The sequence below is a fragment of the Henckelia pumila genome, chromosome 2 (genome assembly GCF_033568475.1).
Source record: "Henckelia pumila isolate YLH828 chromosome 2, ASM3356847v2, whole genome shotgun sequence".
In the NCBI taxonomy this organism is placed as follows: Eukaryota; Viridiplantae; Streptophyta; class Magnoliopsida; order Lamiales; family Gesneriaceae; genus Henckelia; species Henckelia pumila.
Genome location: NC_133121.1, coordinates 91,347,123 through 91,370,075, shown reverse-complemented (window position 1 = coordinate 91,370,075; position 22,953 = coordinate 91,347,123). Strand labels below are relative to the sequence as shown.

Here is a 22,953-nt window from a genome sequence, read left to right as displayed (position 1 = left end):
CTAACTTTTTGGTTTTTTACTTTTAACTATATTTAAAATTTTTAAATAAAAATAATTTTTAAACATTTATTCAAATGACAATATTTATTCTACTTTTATAAATAAAAATACTTAAAAAAATTGATGTTATTAAAATTTTCTTAACTTACAACTTTTGTATGCAAATTGACTTTGAATAATGGTATGTTTGGATGTCTAAAAAATAAAATTTGAAATTGGATTTGGATTTTAAATTTATGAAATTCAAAAATTTCATTTTGGTGTTTGAAAAAAAATTAAAATATATATTGAAATTTAATAGCATAAATGTTAGGAAAGTAATATTTTGTAAAAAAAATGTTAAAAAAACTTAAATTTATAACTAAAGTTTATAAATTTATTATTAGAAATAATTTTATTGTTTTTATAAACACAAATCCCATAAAAACCCATGAAATTAGATCAATTTTTTTTAAGAATTTCACTCTCATCAAAAATCAATCCGATTTTAAAATTCTATTTTACCAAACATATTTGTAAATTCAAATCCCACCAAATCCCGACCAAATCATGCAACAAACCCATTGTAAATGTGAAGTTGTGTATTTGGGTTCGACGTATTAATTACATTTATATATAAAATGTGTTTGATAACATTGAATGCAATGAAAAATAGGAATTTATGGAAAAACCTGAGACAAAGTGAAGGATCCATGTTGAATAAAAGAAGTATATGATGAAATATCAACATGATGTGGAGTTTTGAATCTCTAGCACGAAATCAGTTGAAAGGATTGCTTGTATTGCTGGAGCCGAATGTGAGGATCGAGTTTTTCTATTTGATTTCCCGCTGATGCATGAGAAGAATAACGTTAGATTTTCCGAAAAGCGTGAGAAATCATCATTTGGCCATAGATTTTAACAATGCACTTTCATCCACCCAAAAGCTTCACTTTTCTGTCAGCTCCAGTGCTCAAAACATCGGGCGCCAAAATGCTATACATATCCTCCAAAACCCAGAAAAAATCCGTTTCCTGGACGAAGCGAAATCTCTGCACGCGCTCGCCATTACAATGGGTCCAATGCCAATGCAAGAACCTGTCTTTGTTAACAACAGAATCATCTCGATGTATGTATCTCTGGGAGATACTTTCCTGGCTCGCATGCTGTTTGACGAAATGACTGAAAGAAATGTTGTGTCGTATAATACTATGATAGGCTCGTACAGCCGAGATGGGTTTTTGCTGGAAGCCTGGGAACTGCTCTCTGAAATGAGAAAATGTGATCTGAAGCCTACACAATTCACGTTTGGCGGTTTGTTGTCGTGTTATTCCTTGGACGTCTTGCAAGGGATGCAGTTACATGCTTTGATGGAGAAGACTGGGTTACTTTGCGCTGAACCTTTTTCTGGAACGGCGTTACTGGGAATGTATGGGAGGAATGGGTATCTACATGAAGCTGTTGCTGTATTTGAATGCATGCCTCAAAAGAACTTAGTCACCTGGAATAATATGGTATCTGTATTTGGACAGATTGGTTTCTCTGAATATTGCATCTATATGTTATCTGAGATGATGAGGAGTCGGATGGAATTATCTCTGTACACTTTCGTCAATGTTTTATCCTGTTTTCAAGATGGTGACATGGAATTGGGACGGCTAATACATGGGATTGTGATAAAGCATGGATTCGATACTGTTGTGTCTGTCTCTAATTGTCTGATTAGTATGTATGCAAAGTGTGCCGACTCATGCTTGGCAGAGAAAATGTTTGAGGAGGCTTCTGTTAGGGATATTGTTTCGTGGAACACGCTGATCGGGGCAATGGAAAGTTGTGGTAGACCGAGCAAAGCATTGGATACCTTCCTTGAAATGTGCGCTACTGGATTGTTGCCGAATGAGACGACTTTCGTTAATGTTGTTAGCTCATGTTGTAGACTGCGGGCTTCTTCATTCGGGGAATTCATCCATGCCAAGATGATAAAGAGGAGATTTGAATCTAGTGTGTATGCTGGTACTTCTTTGGTTGATTTTTACGCCAAATGTGATAAATTGGAAGAAGCACAAGTTTGTTTTGATGGAATAAAAGAGAAGAATTTGGTTTCTTGGAATTCACTTATCCTGGGATATTCAAACAGAGGTTCTTTTGTTGCGGTTAAGCTGCTTCGAGAAATGATTAATACTGGCTGTCGCCCTAACGAGTTGTCGTTTTCAATTGTTGTTAAATCATCAGCGCCGTTAGAACTGCTTCAACTTCACTCCGTGATGATAAAAATGGGTTACCACAAAGATGATTATGCATTAAGTTCTCTAATCAGCTCATATGCAAGGAATGGTCTGGTATCTGATGCCTTAACTTTTTTCGAGCACGACAACACTACACTTCCTGTTGCTTCATCAAATGCAATTGCATGGATTTACAACCGAACCGGCCAATATGATAAAACTCAAGAGTTATATGCTATAATGCAGGATCCTGACACCATTTCTTGGAATACTTTGATCGCTGCTTGTTCCAGGAGTGGAGATTATGAAGAGGCGTTTGAACTTTTTCACCATATGCGTAATTCCCAAGTCTATCCCGACAACTACACTTACGTTAGCCTCTTCAGTGTTTGCACCAAATTGTGTAACATTGCTCTTGGCAGTTCTCTGCATGGCCTCATCGTGAAGACTGATTTTGCGCTATGCGACACATTTCTCTGCAACGTCATGGTCGATATGTATGGGAAATGTGGGAGCCTCGAGAGCTCGGTCATGATCTTTAACGATATGGTGGAGAGGAACGTCATTTCTTGGACAGCTCTTATATCCGCCCTCGGGCAGCACGGTTACACAAATGAAGCATTAGAAAGATTTGAAGAGATGCAGCGTAGCGGTTTCAAGCCCGACAAGGTTGCTTTTCTTGCCGTCTTCTCGGCTTGTAGACACGTTGGATTTGTGAAAGAAGGGATGGCATTGTTCAACCAAATGAAATCGAAGTACGGCGTTGAACCAGAAATGGATCACTATCTCCTGATAGTAGATCTACTGGCCAAACATGGGCATCTGAAAGAAGCTGAGCAGCTGATTCTGGGGATGCCTATCCCCCCAAATGCCCTGATATGGCGTAGCTTTCTTGAAGGCTGCAAGAAACAAACGAACATAGGAGGTTTTGTTGTTGCAGCATAAGCCACAAATTAAGAGTTAGAGCTGTGCTTTATTTACAATGACGATTACACATGGCTACATATTGATATTGACAGTGGCGAGCCACATATAATGTCACCTAAGCTTTGGCCTGGGTGCCCCAATTTTTTTTTTTTAAAGTTTCTGTATATTAATTTAGGAAAATTTTGGATTAATTTGATACTAGCTCGAGTGGTTCGATTCAAAAAATTAAAGGATTCTAGAGTTTAAAATTCTAGTCCGACTAGATTTAGATTTCTGGCTCCGTTAGTGGCTATTGAGATTATGAACTACCCTAAATGCATTTTAATTTCAAAAACAGTTTTAGGATATATATGTTTGTAATCTCGAAAATAATGCATAAACTTGTATGTAACTCTAATTATAAATATATCATTTCCCTTTTATTTATGGCCAACTTTTCGTTTTGAGAGATGAATTTCAAAATGAAAAGATTTTTTTTTTTTGAATCAAAAATGAAAAGTTGACCAGTGCAATAAGTAACTGAATATTCCGCTAATTTGAGTGGAAAGTTTTAATATTGTTGATATTTTGTAAAAGTTCATCGTTTGACTGAAGTCGAAATTTTAAGTTGAGTTGAACTTTCAAAATGACTAAATATTTGACTTAATTCGACTTATTTGTTGACAAATTAGTAAAGCTCCAGACAGGTTAACCCAAATCCCACAATTCTTGGTAGTGTAATTTAGGACAAAATCTCGAGATTGAGAATGATTCGTATAAAAGCCACTCTCCAAATCCGAAGAAAAAGGAAAATTCCAAATACTTTTTAGAAGCCCTATGCACATCACGATTTTCCTGTCAAGGAATATTCTTCCTGTGGCACAAGTTTTACATTATCCAATTAATTTTTCAATAACTACAACAATCTTAAATTTTATTTTTTTTTGAATTTTTATATCAAAATGTTTAATTATCATACAACTATACTCTTATTTAGCTCCTTTCTATCAATAAATTTTGCGCGGGCTTCTTCTTATAACATCGATGATATTTTTAAACTTTTATTTATTTATTATTTTTTTTACCGATTTCTAAAATTTATATCCAATCAGCTTTTCATAAAAACCCCTTATTTTAAATTATAGCATTCCGATTTCCCCCTAACATTAATTGACCTGCAATCAGACAAATGCCAAACTAACGTAATAAGTTAGTGTTTTTAGAAAGTTTTCAGGAAGCACTTCTCAGCTTTTCCTTAACAAAATTTTGAAATTTTGTTAAAAAAAAATTGATAAGCAGCGACGGAGCTAGAGGGGAGGTGATGGCCACTCAACTTTATATATATATATAAATTAATTTATAACTAATTAAAGTAAGAGTAATAAAATGTTAAATAAATATTTTGACACAGTTTCGCCCTCTTTAATTTTGATTTTTTAAAAAATTTATAAATATTTTGACACAATTTCGCTATCTTAAACATTACCTAAATCATCTCATACAACCATCCCCAAATCATGCAATGATCAAGAAGACGAACTTAAGTAAAAATTTATTCTTGTCCAACCCCTAATTAAAGTAAGAGTAATAAAATGTTAAATAAATATTTTGACATAGTTTCGCCCTCTTTAATTTTGATTTTTTAAAAAATTTATAAATATTTTGACACAATTTCGCTATGTTAAACATTACCTAAATCATCTCATACAACCATCCCCAAATCATGCAATGATCAAGAAGCCCACCCACCCACACACACACACACTCTTCTCTTTTTACCAAATATAATACATTTTTGTTATATTCCAACCTTTTTTTTTTTTTTTTTTTTTTTTTAACTCAACAACAGAAAACTTATTAATAATGCGTGATTCATTACACACAAAATTCAAAAGAGAAGAAATTAAACTTGGAGTCTCGCTCTAAACCATGGGACTAGCATAGGAGCATCACGAGCATGAGCACACTCGTTCGCTTGTCGCCGGACAAATTTTATTGAGAAATCTTGCTCGCTTCTTATCAAGTTTTTGCATTAGCACACGATAGAGCTAAACTCAGAGACACCTATGTTTGATTCATTAATTGCCTCCACTACTACTTTTGCATCAAGTTCGAAGCATACATTTTTCAGGCCCAAACTTTGTACCCATAAAAGAGCTTCAAGAATCCCGATAGCTTCACCTTCTTTGACATCATCAACACCATTGACAACACAAGTTCGAGCTCCGAAGAAACTGCCATCATCTTTCCTCACCATGCAATACAAGACAATTTTTTGTTCTGTAGGAAAGAAAGCTGCATCCACGTTACATTTGGAAGGCTAAAAGTGTTGGAATAGAATATGGTATATTTACTAATGAACATATAGGTTGGGACGACTACATTGCTAGCACGTGAAAGATCTGAAGCATCCACACTTTTTTAAAATCTTTTATGACTTCATATTTTTTTTAGTTGAGAGACATTGTAACAGTTGAGTCGAGTTTGAAATCCGAGAGAGGTAATTTATTATATTTTGGATCATAAAACAAAATCTTATAAAAAGTAAATTTTAAATTGGAGGACCCTGACTCAATAAAAAAAATCGATTGGACAAACCCTTACATTAGTAATTCGATAAAAACGAATTTATCTATGTTATACTGAAAGTGTGATTTTCATAATATGTTCATGTGAACATTTCAGTTATAAATAAAAAAAAAAAAAATAGATCTCACATGATCATCTTGTATAAAACTACATCGAAAATAACATTTTTGATATAGCACAGACAAACACGATTGGAATTCGATCAACATCCGAATCATCCAAACCGAATGATCGTGAAGTAAAAACCAAATAAAGATGAACCGGGTCCAGTGGAAGGATAAGTTTAGCAAAGCGGCGATTCGTTTACACGCGCCACCCAGCGCAACTGGTGAAAGAATCACTGTTCAGTGTAAGAACCATTACAGCTCCAACAGCACATCAATCTCCATCGTCAAAATCCTCTTCACAATTAAAGTGACGCAATCCTAGCCCTTAAAAAACAGCGTGCTTATCACACTCACGCTGTCGCGTGAACTTTGTATTCAACTCACCACCCTCACTTCTCTCTCAAAACATAAAGACAGTGGAAACCGAGATTTCAGACAAAGGGTTGTACTTCCTTGAAAGGTATGATTTCCGGACCTAATTTCGCTGTATTGTTGTTACTTGTTTCTTGCGTGTGTGTTTGGACTTAGTTTGGGAGAGAGAAGATGTGTGAGATATTTGTGCTGAGTTGAAGAATTTGATAGTGTTCTGATTTTGACAAAATGTTGAGTGGGGGAGATGAAGGGTCTAAAGATGAAGAAAAGTTGGGTGAGCGTAAGGTTTACTCGAGAAAGTCGTTTAAAGGGTTGAAAAATAATATAAACACTAGTAATTCTACTAGAGAACCTCCAAAAGCTCTAGCTGTGGTTCCTGATGGGTTGAACTCGCACAAAAGATTAGGAAACTCTAGTTTCGATGCGGGATCAGATAATTTTTCGAGTTTGAATCGGGATGGGTTGCCTGGGAAGGGTGGGGTTTTGAGGCAGGAAGATAAGGTTTGGATTAGTCTGTCTATGAAGTCGAAATCTGAGGCACTTGAGCTGAGGAGAAAACTGGAGGGTGAAAGGGATATGATACGAAGTTTAATGAGGAAGATTGAGGCGAATGAGGGAGAAAAGAATGTGGCACGTGCCTATGGAAATAGTGGTGGAATTAAAGTAACTGAGGGCGTGGGACCAGCTCGCACGTCGAAGCCGTTGAAACAGTTGAGTGTGTCGGTATTTGAGAATAGCAAAGGGGGAAGCGAGAGTGTAGAGAAAGAGAAGAGGACGCCCAAGGCCAATCAAATGTATAGGAATTCAGAGTTCTTGCTCGCAAAGGATAAGTTTCCTCCACCGGAAAATAACAAGAAATTGAAGTCTAGTGGGAAGAAAGGAGGAACGAGTGAAACGGGGCACAGATCCGTGTCAGCTAAGTTTCCGAAGCAAATACTTAAAAGTTGTAATGCGCTGTTGGAAAGATTGATGAAGCACAAGCATGGTTGGGTGTTTAATACCCCGGTTGATGCTGCTGGCCTTGGTTTGCACGACTATTTTGAAATTATAAAAAAACCCATGGACCTTGGTACTGTGAAAACCAGGCTGAATCAGAGTTGGTACAAGTCTCCTGTAGAATTTGCTGAGGATGTAAGACTCACATTTCAAAATGCGATGACATATAACCCAAAGGAACAAGATGTTTATGTGATGGCTCAACAGTTGGCCCAGGTGTTTGAGGAGAAATGGACTCTCATAGAGGCTGATTGCACGCGGGAATTAAAGCTTGCTGTGGATTTTGATGTAGGGTCTCCTACAACTACCTCGCGGAAGGCTCCTCAACAGTCAAAATTAGCACCCGATAAGAAAAAAACTCTAGATAGATCAGAATCTACGACCTACTCTGCTGAGCCTAAACGAAAACTTGTGAACGCCGCCCAATCTGGTAAGGTTACTACTCCAAAGAAACCTAAGGCAAAAGATCTGAATAAAAGGGAGATGACATATGATGAAAAGCAAAAACTTAGCATAAATCTGCAGAGTCTACCTTCTGAGAAGCTTGAGAATGTTGTTCACATTATAAGGAAGAGGAATCCCTCGGTTTCACAGCAAGACGATGAGATCGAGGTTGACATAGACTGTGTTGATACTGAAACACTTTGGGAGCTTGATAGGTTTATTACCAATTACAAGAAGAGTTTGAGCAAAAACAAGAGACTTGCTGAATCTTTAAACCAATCGATTGCTGGTCCTGAGCGAAACACCCAAGAAAAGGTAACTTACTTGTCTCTTGCAATTGTTGCTTAGCTTATTTTGGATGTTATTTATGCGCATTTATTTTTCTCCTTTTCCTAGATTCCTGCTTCGGTTGTTACGGAAACACCAAAAGAAAGAAGGAAAGGTAAAATTTTCAGCATACAAACATTATTCTATATACATATAGTTGATTATTGCGCAATTATTATTTTGTTTCTTATCTTGTTGACATATAGATGAAAAGAAAGTAGCCACACCTCCAGCTCAACTAGAAGAGCTTGGAGGAAATGATAAAAACCAAGGAGCAAGTAGCTCTAGTGCTAGTTCAGGATCTTCATCCAGTGGTATTCTTTGACATTTAATCATTTTTCTTTCTCAAACAAATTTAACGACCAGCTATGGTTCATTTAGAATAGTTTTTTCACAATTATTATGGAATCCTCGTGCACCCTGCTTATGAATATTATGCTTTACAGACTCTGATGGTGAAAGTTCTTCCGGATCTGAAAGTGGCCGGTCGCCAATGGAGTGAGCCGAGGTAGAATAATTTCTTGTTTTACATCCTATGAGAAGTCACTCTCATTGACTTGGTGCTTATCTTCCCATTAGTTTCTCGATTTTGAGAACTCAGAGCATGGTCTATACTGTGCTTTAGTATGTCAAATTTTTGCTACTTAGCATCCACGTGCCTATGTGAACAAGTGGAGTTTTCCCACCATTTTCATACTTAGCAAGTTATGATCTGCAGCAGGAAATACTATAAATGTCATGTTGCTTTCATTGTGGTACTTCGTCCACGTGGGCCAAACTAACAAAATCTTTTATCCCATGCAAAATATGATTAAGCAGTAATTGACCATTCAATATCAGAATCATGCCTTCACTTCGGATTTCGCCGCAGACAGAACTTATGCCTTTGGATCCTAACTAGTCAATTCTAGATCACACGTCCAAATTGAGTTGCTGTTTTTTCCATGAGAATGGTTATAAGGAAGTGTTGTTGATCAATCAATCATATTAACCTTTTCAAAAGAAACCGGGAAGCTATTTGGCATGTTTTATCTGTGTCTTTCTGGAACGTACGCTTTTGATAAGGCTAAATGGGTGTTTGGTATAGGAAAATGATGGTTTTAGGTTAAAAAAAAAAACACCATGATAGAGTTGTGAAGGGTGGAAAAAATAAGACACTTGTTTTTCAGGTATGCAAGAAATGCAACATATCACACAATTCCTGTTAATATTACGTTGAACTCAAAGTATAGCCAGTTACAAGTATAGGGTTATTCTGTTTACTGTTGAACTTTATTTACTTACACTATTTGTAGTTTTCCGTCTTCTTATTTTTATATTACTTTTTACTTAGCCAGATACTTGTGATATTTTCTTGAAATGGAGTTCGGTTGTCAGATATGTCTGGCTTGTCAGATATGTCTGACGTTCTGGTCATGTAGTTCAACCTTTTGATAACGAATTACTAAACAGTCAGACTTTTGAGGTTGAGTCGATGAGCAAAGAGATTATTTGGTTCTCATGTAAAACGTTTCTTTAGAGCTTAAGGCACTACTTTTACTATTCAATTCGCAGCTGACTGAATTGAGAAAAAGGAGGCTCTCTTAGATGTCAATCTAAACAAGGAGCATTATAAAAACTTAGATGAACTTTATTTACCGGGTGTTATGTAATCCTTTTGTTAAATTTACATTGAAATTTGCTGACAAGCTCACTTTTCTGAGTTCAAGTTACTTCCGAACCAATTTTATGTCGCAGCTGTCTGATTTTGAGGTTACTCCATTTGTTTATGTGGACGACATGTTTTCACTCGTTAATCATTTTGAATTATCCATAGTAATTTGGGACCCTTTACTCCAAAAGGAGGTTAGTTACTCTGTTTAACACAAATGTTGATCAGGCGTAACTATTTATGAAATCCTTTAAATTTTTGGTACTTCGAATAAATGATATATGGTACTTGATATTTGCTCTGATGGTCACTTATCCAATGTTGTGGAAAACGTTTCACTGTTAAGAAAAATACTATACCTGGAAAAACGATAAAATTAAAATCCAATGGTCTCATTTCCTGGCTATATGGTTATTTTATCGTGTCCACCGGTAACTTTTGTCTGGTGATCTAATGGGTTTATATATTTTAAAAGGTCCCTAATTTAATGCAATGTTCGAGTTTAACATTTCTGCTGAACAAGCAATGTGCACAAATAAATGGAATGAGCTGTATTTAATGTTCTGTCTGTGTGTGAGTAGCTGTGATGGTATTTTGTGAAGATGAAGAAAAGAGGAAAGGGAAAAAGGAGAGAAAAAAAGGCGATAATTAGTTAGCCGTTTGTATGATGTGGGCTACACTTTGTGGCTCACAACGATTACGTGTTTTACACGATAACAGGAAGTTCTTCACAATACAATGTGATGAATTGTTGAAAAACGATCTTTCACGTTTGCCGTAGCATAACGACTGAAATGTGGCGTTTGTCTGCTGTGCAAGTTGAGATATTTGAGTAGGGTCACTGCTACTGTCTATAATATGTTCTATCCTCCACAAATGCGTGGAGTGTAAATAGCAGGGTGTAGCATGAATATGAACTCTACACTAATGCATTATAATTGCACTAGTGTCTCTCGCACGCAATGTGTTCTTATACAGTTGAAATAATTAACATTCATTTGCGCATTTTTTTAAAATCAGAAATGATATCAAAAAATTTAATGGGAGTTATAGACAAAGATGTAAATTAAAAAAATTCCGAAAGTGGATAAGATGTGATATACCAAAGACAACAGAGTTAGTCTAAAACTTTCATGCTTTATAAGATGATATATATTATAGATATGTCTCTGGCTTGAGATTCTTATTTACTTATTGCATGATTAATCTTGTTTCACGTTAACTTGCAGATCTCATGACTCTCAACATGACAATGGGGGGGAGTGTTTCAACTACTTCTAGCAACAATAACTGTATGATTGATTCAATATTTGCTGTCCTCCCCTTGGATGCTTCATTTTGATTTACCGAATTGGTGCAATGCATGAGTAGATGACTAGTAGACGTCGAGATCAGATCTGTACATTAACCGTAGCTGTAAGATGTGCTCGTCGAGTAGTTTTGTACATTGCTGACAGAAACTGGTCAGTTCGATAGTTTGCCCTGGTTCCTAATCGTCATTCGATGTAACAAACTAGTAGTGGCTTCCTGCTTCCATCAAGGTATTCTCTGTATAAAATGTGTCCGGGAGGGTATTATTCTTTTAGCATTCTGAATGTGCCTATCTTTTTTAATCGATTCATTTCAAGCTACCTTTACAGGCACTACCCATGATAGATCTAAGGGTATCATTTATCAATACATGCAGAGTCCATTAAAAAATAATGGGTCCGACATTTATTGATAAATGTCAACCGTTAGATGTATGTCAAAACAATGTCTGTATAGGTAGGATTAATCCTACCATCAGTTTAGTCGTTCTCGTTAAAAATAGTTTAATGTTCTAAAATATTTCCCCGGCATTTGGAGGAAGTGATTTGATTCAAGGAAGGATTTTGAGATATCCAACAAAAAGATTAGTGTGATGTGTTAATTTATTGAAATGAATATTAGGTAAATGGTAAATTGATATTTAAAAGAGTGTAGGACGTCGTCGGGAGTTTGTTGAGTTTCTTAAATTTGAGTTTATTTTTGTTATAAATGTTTTCAATCGAGAATAAAAAAAAGTCGAGAAATTTTTAGCATTCAATAACTTCATGTCAATTACGATGATTTTTAAGTTTACTGAATAATAGTGTAATTTGAAATTTATTTTATTTTATATCATGATGTGAATTTAAGATTTAATCTATTTTAACTAAAAAAAGGAGATTTAATCTATTTTTTCATGAGAAAAATTTAATTAAAAAAATCTATTTTTGTCATGGTAAACAATAAAATTATATAATCAAAATGTATAGATTTGACTCATTTGAGATCCATCAATCCAAATGCAGTCAGTGAAAATTTGAAATATTTTGTGATTCATAGATTTTGCGTTTTGTACTACTACTAAATAAATTATTCTATTAAACTGGTGAAATTTTCTTACTTAACTATTTTTAGTGTTTTTAAAAATAAATACCATAGTTTACCCAAAATTTTCTACGTAAAATTGTACGTGATTCCTATACGAGGGATGCTACATTTTTGTTTATATTTCTCCGGTGTAATTAAATTAAACCTACACTATTTTTTTAAAAAAATATTATTTTGCATATCATTGTTTTAGCCGTTTATGGCTATTAACGTATAAGTTGCATACAGGGCTGCATTCCATTCAAGAACCTCATGTTGTACCCTACAACAAACAACCAAGCCATAAAATAGCAAAAATATTAATATGATCAGGGAATGATTTTTTCATTCCGACCAAATATAAATATTTTAAAATATACCCGACGTTGGACTATCGGATACATGAAATTTCACATGTACTTGAATTTTTACATCCCATCGAGTTCGAGTAATCCAGCAATCCTACGCATATCATGATCATATTTATTGGATGACAAGTCTACTAATCCTCACACGATTTGCATGCAAACATCTTCCAAGGAACATAATCAAATTTGAAGCACGATAGTTTTTTTCCCCCCAAATATCAACTCAGATATATATTTATAATATACTGAAAATGATTTCTCAAAGTACGTTGAACGATTACATCTCACACCAATTAAACACATACAGACCATTATTAACATTGCATTATCCAGCAGCTTGAAAATCTCCAAAATCATCATCTGGAAGATCTTCTGCACTTCGTTTTTCAATGTATTCCGATTCTTTGGACAAATTCTTCTGTGCCTCAGATTCATTCACTTCAGAAGATTCTTCTAGGCTAAGTTTTGAAGGCAATCGCAAGGGAGCTGTTCCAGCCGCACGAACAGGTGAGAGTGGAGAAGGTGGAGGTGGAGGCAGTTTGAGATTTGTCGATGTTTCTTTGTTGTTATTCTTATCCTCCACTGAGAGATTATTCAAGCCTTGCTCAAAAAACTTGGATTTTATGCCGCCACTACCTTTCTGTTATTTCGCGAAAAACATATATATGATAACATATTAAGAGGGGGTAAACGAAACTATAGATCATTTCAGAAAATTTGAAATTATAGGATATTCATACATTCTTTAATTGAAGCACCAAAGTCTCCCCCTCTTTTAAACTGTAGTCAACTGAGTTAGTATTCTGGTATTGTTGCTCCATCTCTTCTGCGGTTTTCTTCTTATTGAGGTACCTTCAAAAGTTAAAGTTGAACAGTTATGCACAGTTTCATCAGGTCAGGCAGGACCAAATACAAGAGCTAATTGAGGAAGAAAAATTTAAATACACAGCCTTATAAAACAACGGTGCTCCTTTCTCTAGTGAATAAATCAGGGGGAGTTAAAAAGAAAACACAAACACAGACACACGTGCGAAATTCACAAGAAAGCTGAAAGCCTCTAAAATGCCTGAAAAAGCAATATCCACCCAAGAAAAGACAAATGAAAACATTAAAACCTCAGCTTTGGTACGAACCGTCCCAATGGTTTGAATGGTTGCAAGTTACAACACCCAAAGTCTTATTTGATCTTACACAAATACTTTTCGGGTTATCCGATAAACCTATAGTAACAATTTAGCATAATTTTTTCCAATATTTCACACGTGCAAAGCTGAGTGTCAGATTTACACAAAGGGTTAATGACTGGCCATGAGATCTATTTACTATGACATCAAAACTCTGATACATGAGCATTTACAAATTACAACGACAAGCCATGAGATCTATTTACTATGAAATTTTGTCATGAACGTAAATAGTTTTTATGATGTCTATTTAATGATTGGCAAGGTCACAGCAGGACTCCAAGACGTGTTTTTTCAGTAATTTGCATAATCTCACAGGATGTTGATAAAGTTACCCTAAACAGAATTCATGAGTCGCTATATGAAAACAAACGCGGCATAATACAAAAAGGGGACAGGAGTAACAAGGAGGTACTTCATATGGTCATGAAGGGCAGCTTGGAAGTCATAAGCTTCAGTTCTTTCTCTAAATCCAATACCAATGAAAGCATGGCGAAGACGTCCACCTGTTCATATTCAATATCATTGCCGTTAACATACAACATGCACACAGTAGATACGAAACCATGCTAAAATCCAACGTCAATTCAAGAGGGAAAAGTAACATATGTCCTATTCTGCAGTAATAATGGCAGCCAAAAGAAAAACAAATTATTACACATCCAAAGAAGTTAAGCCCGAACATTTGTACTAGAATTAATAGTAATACTGAAACATATTAGTAGCAACCCAAGACACATTTATTAACAATAAGAATTTTTATTTAAAAGTAATACTGAAATATTTTATTAGCAAGAATATAATATTTTTTTAAAGTTGGAGACACATGAAAGCATGCTTAATATTAAAGAAATATATCAAGTTACCCGCAACGACACAGATGAAATTGATAATGTAAATCAGCAACCAAAGACTTGAACAAGTTACCAATAATTTTCTTACATATCACGATATATCATTTGACACAACTTATATTAAGTGTTTGAAACATGTGCTTATGGCAGGTTTACAAGTTTAATAAATTAATTATCAAATTGTTTGAATGCCAAACATATTTTTTTGGAAAGAGTTTACGAGTTTAATCTCATGTCCAATTCTATTTACTGAAGTGCCCAACCATTATAGTTGTTGGCTTGTTGCATAACCAACTAAAAACAATTAGAGTACTCTATAGATTATAATATTATAGATGGCCTACATCAAACAATACTTCAACAGAGAACAAGAAGTCATCAACATTGTAAACAGAACTCTGCCAATTTCTTCAAGAGCAAGGTAAGTCAGACGCCTGTGAGAATCACTCTCTTTCGTTTGATAGGTTGGAAGCAGAATAGTTAGGAGAAGAAAAAGACACCTATAAAGCATGGCAGAAGGATGGAATCACATTCAGGAAAACCATGATAAGGTAAATATCTTGCACAGAACATCCTGAAAAGTGCCTGGTCCATGCAATATCTGCAAGCAAATATTCTACTGTCCCAAGACAACATTCAGCATTGAGAATCTAGCAACTTGGAAGGTTTTGAATATATTATTGATTAACATCAGCTTAGTTCATTTGCGAATCCAATAAGAATTCTGATAACTTCTTGAATAGTTTCTTGAAATGACCCAATATCTAAGATAAGTAAATATGCTTAAGAAGGAGAGAGAAGAATCCAAGATTACCAAGATTCTCTTCTACCCGAAGAACGAAATATCTGCAAATAACCAAAATCAAAGAAAGAGTTAAGAGCAGTGACAGCGAAAGAAACAGACAACTAAGTTAAAATTGAATGACTACATCAATACCATGGAAATCCAAAAGATGAAACTCCAAAATATATCTAAGTATACAACAACTGCTTTCTCAAACAGGTGATCTGAATGCATGGTATGTATCCCACCTGCTGCTATCAATAACAGGTTCCACTGGATGTGGCTCCCCATCTCTCAAAAAGGCCCGAGCATACAAGTCCCCTACCATGCAAATAGTAGTCATTAAAAGATACAAAATCTAGATGAGACATGAAAATTTATAAATTTTGAATAAAAATTTTTGGAGTTCAAGAAAATACACCTGTTGTTTTATCTGCTAGACGAATGATGCATTCTTCTCCTTTACTTATAACTTTCAAAGTGCCTTCCCATGCCCATTTATTGACATCCCATTCATCCGCCCTAAGTGAAATAAGATTTTATTTCTAAATTCTTGAGCTCATCAAATGACTCCAAAGAAATTAAATATTGCTGTGTCTACAATGTTATGCATGAATCTTGTCCATAGGAAAATATTGTTAGAACAGCACAAAATTATTATTTTTTTATTGCGGGTGTTATCGATCTAGGTTATTGTTATGGTCTCACTTGTTAGGACCGAGAAAGCCCAAGAAGGAGGTCCAAAGTCAGAGAGGCCCAAGCCTCCTAGCGCAATATAAGGCCTGGGCCTCTCTGATTTTGGAATTCCTATGTGGGCTTTCTCAGTCCGATACAAGTGAGACCATAACGATAACCTAGGCCCATAACAATGGGATAGCACATAATTTATTTTTTATTGAACTAGGTCCCATAAAAAGTGGGGTGGGGCAGTAAGGTATACCCTAACAGCAAATTGCATCAGCTCTGGAATAAAATGTGATATGCTGGAGGTAGAATAGGCCAATATCTCTTGGATACAAGCAATCTAAACTTCCCTGTTAGTACACTAATGACTAACAGTGTTCTAAATGGCGGTCTAGGCGGTAGGCGGCGCCCTGCCTTTGTCTAAAGCGGTCTCTGTAGGCGATCTGAGGCCATACGGCGAGCAAGGCGGTTAATGATTTTAAAATCCCAGTCAACTATTAAAGTCAAATAATTTTAAAAACCAGTCAAATTTAATAAATTTTAAAAACCTTTGATATTATAAAAACAACTCACTCTCTTTGTATTTACTTTTGGCATCAAGTGTCCACCATCAACCACCATCTACCTCAAACTGCCTCCATCCACCCTCTGCCGCTGCCACCATTAGCCACCACCTTAATTATCTTGTTAGTTTGCATTTGTATATTTTTTTTTTTTGAAGAGTGCATTTGTATATTTATTTGCACTTTGTCTAGATTGTATTATATTGAATGAAGCTTCTTTATGCATAAATATTATTTAATTACATATATTACACAAAAAAGTATGACAATTTGTAATTACATTGCGTGATTATATACAATTATCTATAAAAAATTTGCTAAAAAAATTCACTGCCTAGGCGGCCGAAGGGTAGGAAGTCACTGACCGCCCCACCACTGCCTCCCGCCATTTACAACATTGATGACTAGACAAACACACATAAGATTTCAAAAAATATATCTAATGAAAATTGGATAGGAAAATAGTAACTATAAAGAAACATTCAAAATTTTGGTCGCCAAAAGCTTTAATGACCAATGTCCAAGACTTTCAAAAGTTATATCAGATTCAATTGGATATATGTAATCAATCTCCTCGTTTTTTGGTATTCATTTACTAACACACTGCAGTTGTGGAGTTCTCAAAACTATGATAGAACTGGCTAAGCGCGAGAACAAATAGCCTTGTAGGTTTCGGGAATTTTTTAACTACATCAAGAACCAATGATCAGGAATTAGGATCGTACAGCTATGTCAAGATGCAAATCTTGCCAAAAAATTGAATGAAGGAGAGAAAACCTGTAAGAAGCTGCACTTTTGCGTGGAGGTATCTGAAAATTTATTAAAGAGGAAATGTTAGCTTTGATGCCAAAGTAACTTCCAAATCAACAAATGAATGCAAAAGGTGAACCTCAAATGTCAAATAAGGAAATTTTTTGAGATTAAGGTCATATATCTGTAGCACATAATAATCATCTACCTACCAGCTTTTAACATGCAAAAAGGTCATAAAAAGAGAGAGGACCTACAAATGGATGAACTGTGATCCCAATAAAAATTTCAAAGGAGGAACCAACAAAATAGAGTCATCATTTGATCGAGTGCTAGGGTATGCGTATGTTTGAAGAGAATATGCATTATTGTGTCCCCGCTGCTATGAAACCATCTTAAGGGTGACAGTTATGCTGTTCATAGCTTCACCTATTTCTTATAATGAAGTATACTTCAGGAAGCAAAAATGCCAAATTGACATCAAGAAAAATTCCAATCTCTAGACAAATTATGTTTAGCTAGAGAGAATCTAAACTGATTTTTACGGATTCCACTTTCCAGGCAAATCCTTTAACCTTATTGCATAATAAGAACAGTTAACCTCACTACCTGTCGACCAGCATAAACCCTTGACAGCTAGATTGTATATTATCTTAAAAATAAAATATACCACACTTCAAAGGAAAGCAGTTAGCAGGTACAAGTTTTCCCACATAAATTCTGTTTGGTTATGAAAACACATCCTATATAAGAATTTAAGTGAACGAGAATATTCAAACATGATGCGGAGAGTGGAAAGAATTCTCACAAAATAAAAGATAAGTACTAAAACATCTTCCTGCTTCTCCATTAATTTTTTTTCCACGATAAAACTGAACCAGCATAGGTTCACTAAATTATATTGGCTAGAATTTATTAAGTTACACTAAATGGAAAAAAAAAAAACAAAGGGTATTTTAAGGAGAATGTAGCAACGGTCGCCACAAAAGAAAAAAGAAAGAAACCAAACTTGAAGGAGAAAAGGGCATCATTAAGATACATTAATTACTTAGTAAAATACAGGCCTCAAACTGAACCATAGTATTGCAAAATCGATCAAATCAGTAATCAATGCAAAGTCAATGAATTAAACCTGCTGCTGATTCGACCTCAAGAAGGGAAATTCAGAGTGGGTACTCAACAAGTTAGATCATAACATCATGATCCAAAATGAATTTCATCATTTGTAGGGTCCTGTCCTCATGGCCTCCAAACAAATTTTTTTTTAATTCCTTCCCCTAGACTCAGAATTTCTCGCATGGTTTGTTATATGAAATATAATTCATTTACGGAAAATAAACCAGGTATTCAGCAAGCATGCGAAGATCAGCAACATTACGGGCCAAAAATGATAAGTTATTTTCATCTTCCGGCAGCTTAATTGCAATATAAATATGAATTTAACATAATAGCTGTGGTAGGCAAATGTTTTAGGTCAGTTCGTCATCGGTTATACAAAACCAGTCTTACAACCAGAAAACTAAAAACAAAACAAAAGCAATCCATATGCATTGCTCAAAACTTCAAAAGAACTATAATCTAAAAAATATTGAAAAAAAGGTCACAAAATCACATAAAAATAAATGAAACTTTAACCTACATATTGATATTAGTATTCACAATTAAGCATAAAAGGAGTGAAATGGATATGAAAAAGCGATTTACCAAGTAAACATAGCACTCTGAAACTTGAAACAGAACCAGCTCGATTGCTTCTTCTTCCGCAGCTGACGCCACCGCCGATTCTTCTGTTTTCTTTTCTTTCTCCATGTGTTGTTGGTTAACAGTATTACAAATCGGAAACAAATTGATAGAATGAAGTCAATAAAAATAACCTAATTGAATCGAATTTTGCAAATGGACAGGGTACTCCGCATCAATTTTCTTTGATCTAGAACGGACTAAGGAGGGTGGAGCCGGCAATTGGGGACAAATCGTTTATTCGAAACCTGTGCTTTTTCTTTCAATCAGAAGAATCAAAACGACGTCATTCTGTCGTTGTCAAACCGTTGATTTAAAGATAATGCTATACAAAGTCAAACGTATATTTCTCCGTTTGGACTGTCTTCTTCCCCATATTATCAGTCTCGTGTTACACGAGACTTTACAATAGAGTTATATAATAAATATTTTATATTCGTTTCACGAAAATAAGTTTACTTACAAATATATTTGTACGTGTTGAGATTGAGAATTAAAGTAATAAGATTGATCCCATAACTGGGCATTTTTTTTTTTGGGTGACAAATTAGTCGAATTTTCCTAAAATGGCAGAAGTTCGTTTGTGGTTGGGCTTTCTGTCTCTTATTTTTCATGAACTAGGGATACAAAAGTTGTGTTTGGAATGATAAATTTCAAATTAATAGATTTCAAATATATTTTTGTTGTTTAGATAAATAAAATCATTAACTTTAAATTCACCTGTTACATGTTTATATAATATTTCATGTTAATTATGATGAATTTCAAGTTCACGTTATATTTTGTGATGATTTGTGTTGACTTTAAATTAAGTTGCTTTGGACGGCTAGGATCAATCCAAAGGTTAAAACTTTGATCTGATGGCTAGGATATAATCTTGGTTAGTTATGGTCGTTAGTTAGCTCAAAGTCGTTTTAAGGGGCTATAATTTGTGCATAAGAAATCATCACGATTAAGATCTATTATCTCTCTTCCATGTTCGATCTTGTTCTCTGAAGAACATCAAAGGAGATTTCCATCTGGAATTAAAGGATCATCTTCGAAGAGCAACTGAGGAGAGCTGGAACTTCGAAGATCATTCTTTTGGCATTCCTGGTTCTTGATTGCTATAGACGAAGTCTCTGTAATTTGAGCTTGAGGTTTATAGATTAGAATCGATTGTATTGAACTTGATTTGGTCGTTTACTAGTGAATTCATATGGGAAGATTCCCAGATCCTTGGATGTAGGATTGATCTCAATCCGAACCAAGTAATCTCTTGTGTTCTTGTGCTTTTATGTTTTCGGTTATACTTAGTGTTCATTGCGATTGCTGCTGCTGTGCGTGGTATTTGTTTTCTGGTGTTCTGTGCTTCAACAAGTGGTATCAGAGCCTGAGATTTAATATCTTGGGCTCAAGGGTTCGAATCTTGCTGCATCAAATCTTCTTATATTAGATCTTTGTATCGATTCTCGTTGAGGTTTTCTTGAGAAGGATGTCTACTGTGTGCTTCAACAAGTGGTATCAGAGCCTGAGATTTAATATCTTGGGCTCAAGGGTTCGAATCTTGCTGCATCAAATCTTCTTATATTAGATCTTTGTATCGATTCTCGTTGAGGTTTTCTTGAGAAGGATGTCTACTGGCCAGGGGCACTCTTTATCAATGTCCACTTCGAGATTTGAGGTGGAGAAATTTGATGGAAAGAACGACTTTAATCTTTGGAGAGAAAAGATGATTGCACATCTTGGAAATCTGGGATTGGATGATGCATTGCAAGGTGAATCTGCTATTCCGAGTACAAAAGAAAACAAAGTTGATATATTAAAGAAAGCAAGAAACACGATTGTTCTTAGCTTGAGTGATCAAATTCTTAGAAAGGTGGTTAGGGAAAAGACTGCTGAAATGTGACTGAAGCTGGAACAGTTGTACATGACAAAGGCACTACCCAATAGAATATCTAAAACAGAAGTTTTATAGCTACAAAATGGATAAAAGCAAGTCCATTGATGAGAAAATTGATGAATTCACTAAGTTGTTATCCGATCTTGAGAATATGGAGGTGAAGATTGATGAGGAAGACCAAGAAATCTTCCTACTTAACTCCGTGTCGAAAGCATATGATCAGTTGAGGGATACCTTGAAGTATGGCAGGGAAACACTTACCCTTGAAGAAGTGACAGGAGATGCATATTCTAAGGAATTGGATTTGAAGGCTAATGGAAAGCTTCAAAATCCTGCTGGTGAAGGGTTAAAAGTTAGAGGGAGATCTCTTGAAAGAAAAAGTTCAAGCAATAGATGGAGCTCTAGATCAAGGTCTAAGTCAAGACCAAAGAGGACTTGCTGGTCTTGCAAGAAGGAAGGTCATATAAGAAGATTATGCCCTCAAAGGAAAGTGAATCAAGGACAGGAACAATTCAATGCTACTGATGCAGCAAACCTGCTGGAAGGATATGAAGAGGGTGAGGTCTTAACTATTTCAATAGATGATCCAAACGAGGAATGAATTCTAGATTCAGGATGTACCTATCATATGTCTCCTAGGAGGGACTGGTTTTCAGACTTTGAAGAAGTAAATACAGGTAATGTGTTGCTGGGAAACAATGAATCATGTAAGATTCATGGTACTGGCTCAGTAAAACTAAAGATGTGGGATGGCTCTGTAAAGATCTTATCTGAAGTAAGATACATTCCTGATCTAAAGATAAACTTAATCTCTTTAGGTACCTTAGATCAGAAGGGCTTAAACTACATAGCACAAGGAGACATACTTAAGGTAGTAAAAGGTTCATTAGTTATAATGAAAGCTACCCTGAAACAAGGACCGTGTGTGCTTCAAGGTATAACATTATCATCCGAAACTCATGTGACTACATCTGATAAAAATCATACACTCCTTTGGCATCAAAGGCTCGGCCATATGAGCTTAAGAGGGCTACAAGAGTTGTGCAAGCAAGGGCTGCTAGATTCCAAACAAATCAGCAAACCGAACTTCTGTGAGAATTGTGTCTTAGGTAAGACACATAGACTGAGCTTCAATACAACCACTCACAAGACAAAGTCACCTCTGGATTATATACATGCTGATCTCTGGGGGTCCTCTAAGGTACCTCAATCACTCTCTAAATGCCAATATTTTATTTCCTTAATTGATGACTGTTCTAGAAAGGTTTTGATCTATTTTCTGAAAACTAAGGATCAAGATTTTAGTAAGTTTGTTGAATGAAAAAACTTAGTTGAAAATCAATCTGGAAACAAAATAAAGGTATTAAGAACAGATAATGGATTGGAATTTTGCAACCATGAGTTTGATAAATATTGTGCTAAGAATGGTATTGCTAGACATAGGAATTGTACATATACACCACAACAGAATGGAGTTGCAGAACGCATGAATAGAACTATCATGAACAAATTAAGATGCATGCTTAGTGAGAGTGGACTGCCTTCTAAATTCTGGGCAGAGGCAGCCTCTACTGCCTGTTACTTGATCAACCTATCACCATCCTCTGCCATCGACTTCATGGTTCCAGAATTTAAATGGTCTAGTTTAAAACCAAACTATAAACACCTAAGGACTTTTGGATGTGTTGTGTATATTCATGCAAATCAAGGTAAGTTAAATCCTAGAGAAAAGAAGGGCATTTTCCTTGGTCATCCTACTGGTGTAAAAGGATACAAAGTCTGGCTCCTAGATGATCTTAAATGCATTATTAGTAGAGATGCAATTTTCAATGAATCTATTTTTTTATAAAGCTAACAATCAAGTATCAGAATTAGCCAACTCCAAACAAGCTGAGCAGAATTTTCAGGATAAAGAGCTGCTCCAAACTCAAAGCAATACCTCTGTTAAGGAAGAAGGTGGAGCTGACCACAAGTTAGCTGAAAATTTCTTTGATTTGAGTCATGAAGAAATTGATAAAACTCATCATACTTCTGATATATTGGAGGAAAACAGAGATGAGCAAAGAGATGATACAGTAAGTGATCAACATCTAGAAGATTACTTGCTAGCAAGAGATAGGGTCAGAAGGGAAATTAGATTGCCATCTAGATTTGCATCTTCTGAATTCACAG

General features: G+C 35.3%; 3 protein-coding genes across 4 annotated transcripts; 2 read left to right on the top strand and 1 right to left on the bottom strand.

Moving 5' to 3' along the window:
• The first annotated feature begins 670 nt into the window (after window positions 1-670).
• On the top strand, window positions 671-3,424 carry LOC140880686 (pentatricopeptide repeat-containing protein At3g58590). Its single transcript, XM_073285337.1, has one exon. The coding sequence runs from the start codon at window positions 837-839 to the stop codon at window positions 3,147-3,149; it is 2,313 nt and encodes a 770-aa protein (XP_073141438.1). The 5' UTR covers window positions 671-836; the 3' UTR covers window positions 3,150-3,424.
• Window positions 3,425-6,006: 2,582 nt separating this feature from the next.
• On the top strand, window positions 6,007-11,184 carry LOC140880687 (transcription factor GTE4-like). 2 transcript variants are annotated; one of them, XM_073285338.1, is made up of 5 exons: window positions 6,007-7,933; window positions 8,015-8,060; window positions 8,152-8,259; window positions 8,392-8,453; window positions 10,826-11,184. In XM_073285338.1, the coding sequence occupies exons 1-4, from the start codon at window positions 6,407-6,409 to the stop codon at window positions 8,445-8,447; spliced, it is 1,737 nt and encodes a 578-aa protein (XP_073141439.1). In that variant the 5' UTR covers window positions 6,007-6,406; the 3' UTR covers window positions 8,448-8,453; window positions 10,826-11,184. The 2 variants fall into 2 exon arrangements, with proteins under 2 accessions (XP_073141439.1, XP_073141440.1); XM_073285339.1 differs by lacking the exon at window positions 8,152-8,259.
• Window positions 11,185-12,434: 1,250 nt separating this feature from the next.
• Window positions 12,435-19,184, bottom strand: LOC140880505 (uncharacterized protein At1g03900). Its single transcript, XM_073285009.1, has 8 exons — window positions 18,864-19,184; window positions 17,187-17,218; window positions 15,584-15,684; window positions 15,411-15,483; window positions 15,193-15,224; window positions 13,940-14,030; window positions 13,081-13,192; window positions 12,435-12,980 (listed from the first exon to the last, which is right to left on the bottom strand). Exons 1-8 carry the CDS (start codon window positions 18,966-18,968, stop codon window positions 12,666-12,668), a joined length of 861 nt encoding a protein of 286 aa, XP_073141110.1. The 5' UTR covers window positions 18,969-19,184; the 3' UTR covers window positions 12,435-12,665.
• Between the last annotated feature and the right edge of the window lie 3,769 nt (window positions 19,185-22,953).

What these genes read in the sequence shown, in the direction of transcription:
- LOC140880686 (XM_073285337.1), top strand. Translation starts at nt 837, where the DNA reads ATGAGAAGAATAACGTTAGATTTTCCGAAAAGCGTGAGAAATCATCAT.
- LOC140880687 (XM_073285338.1), top strand. Translation starts at nt 6,407, where the DNA reads ATGTTGAGTGGGGGAGATGAAGGGTCTAAAGATGAAGAAAAGTTGGGT. An exon ending in AGCGAAACACCCAAGAAAAG is followed by an intron (nt 7,934 to 8,014) that starts GTAACTTACTTG and finishes TCCTTTTCCTAG; the next exon opens with ATTCCTGCTTCGGTTGTTAC. An exon ending in TTCAGGATCTTCATCCAGTG is followed by an intron (nt 8,260 to 8,391) that starts GTATTCTTTGAC and finishes TATGCTTTACAG; the next exon opens with ACTCTGATGGTGAAAGTTCT.
- LOC140880505 (XM_073285009.1), bottom strand. Translation starts at nt 18,968, where the DNA reads ATGGAGAAAGAAAAGAAAACAGAAGAATCGGCGGTGGCGTCAGCTGCG. An exon ending in TCTAGCAGATAAAACAACAG is followed by an intron (nt 15,484 to 15,583) that starts GTGTATTTTCTT and finishes TTTGCATGGTAG; the next exon opens with GGGACTTGTATGCTCGGGCC. An exon ending in CCTGTTATTGATAGCAGCAG is followed by an intron (nt 15,225 to 15,410) that starts GTGGGATACATA and finishes GGTTATTTGCAG; the next exon opens with ATATTTCGTTCTTCGGGTAG.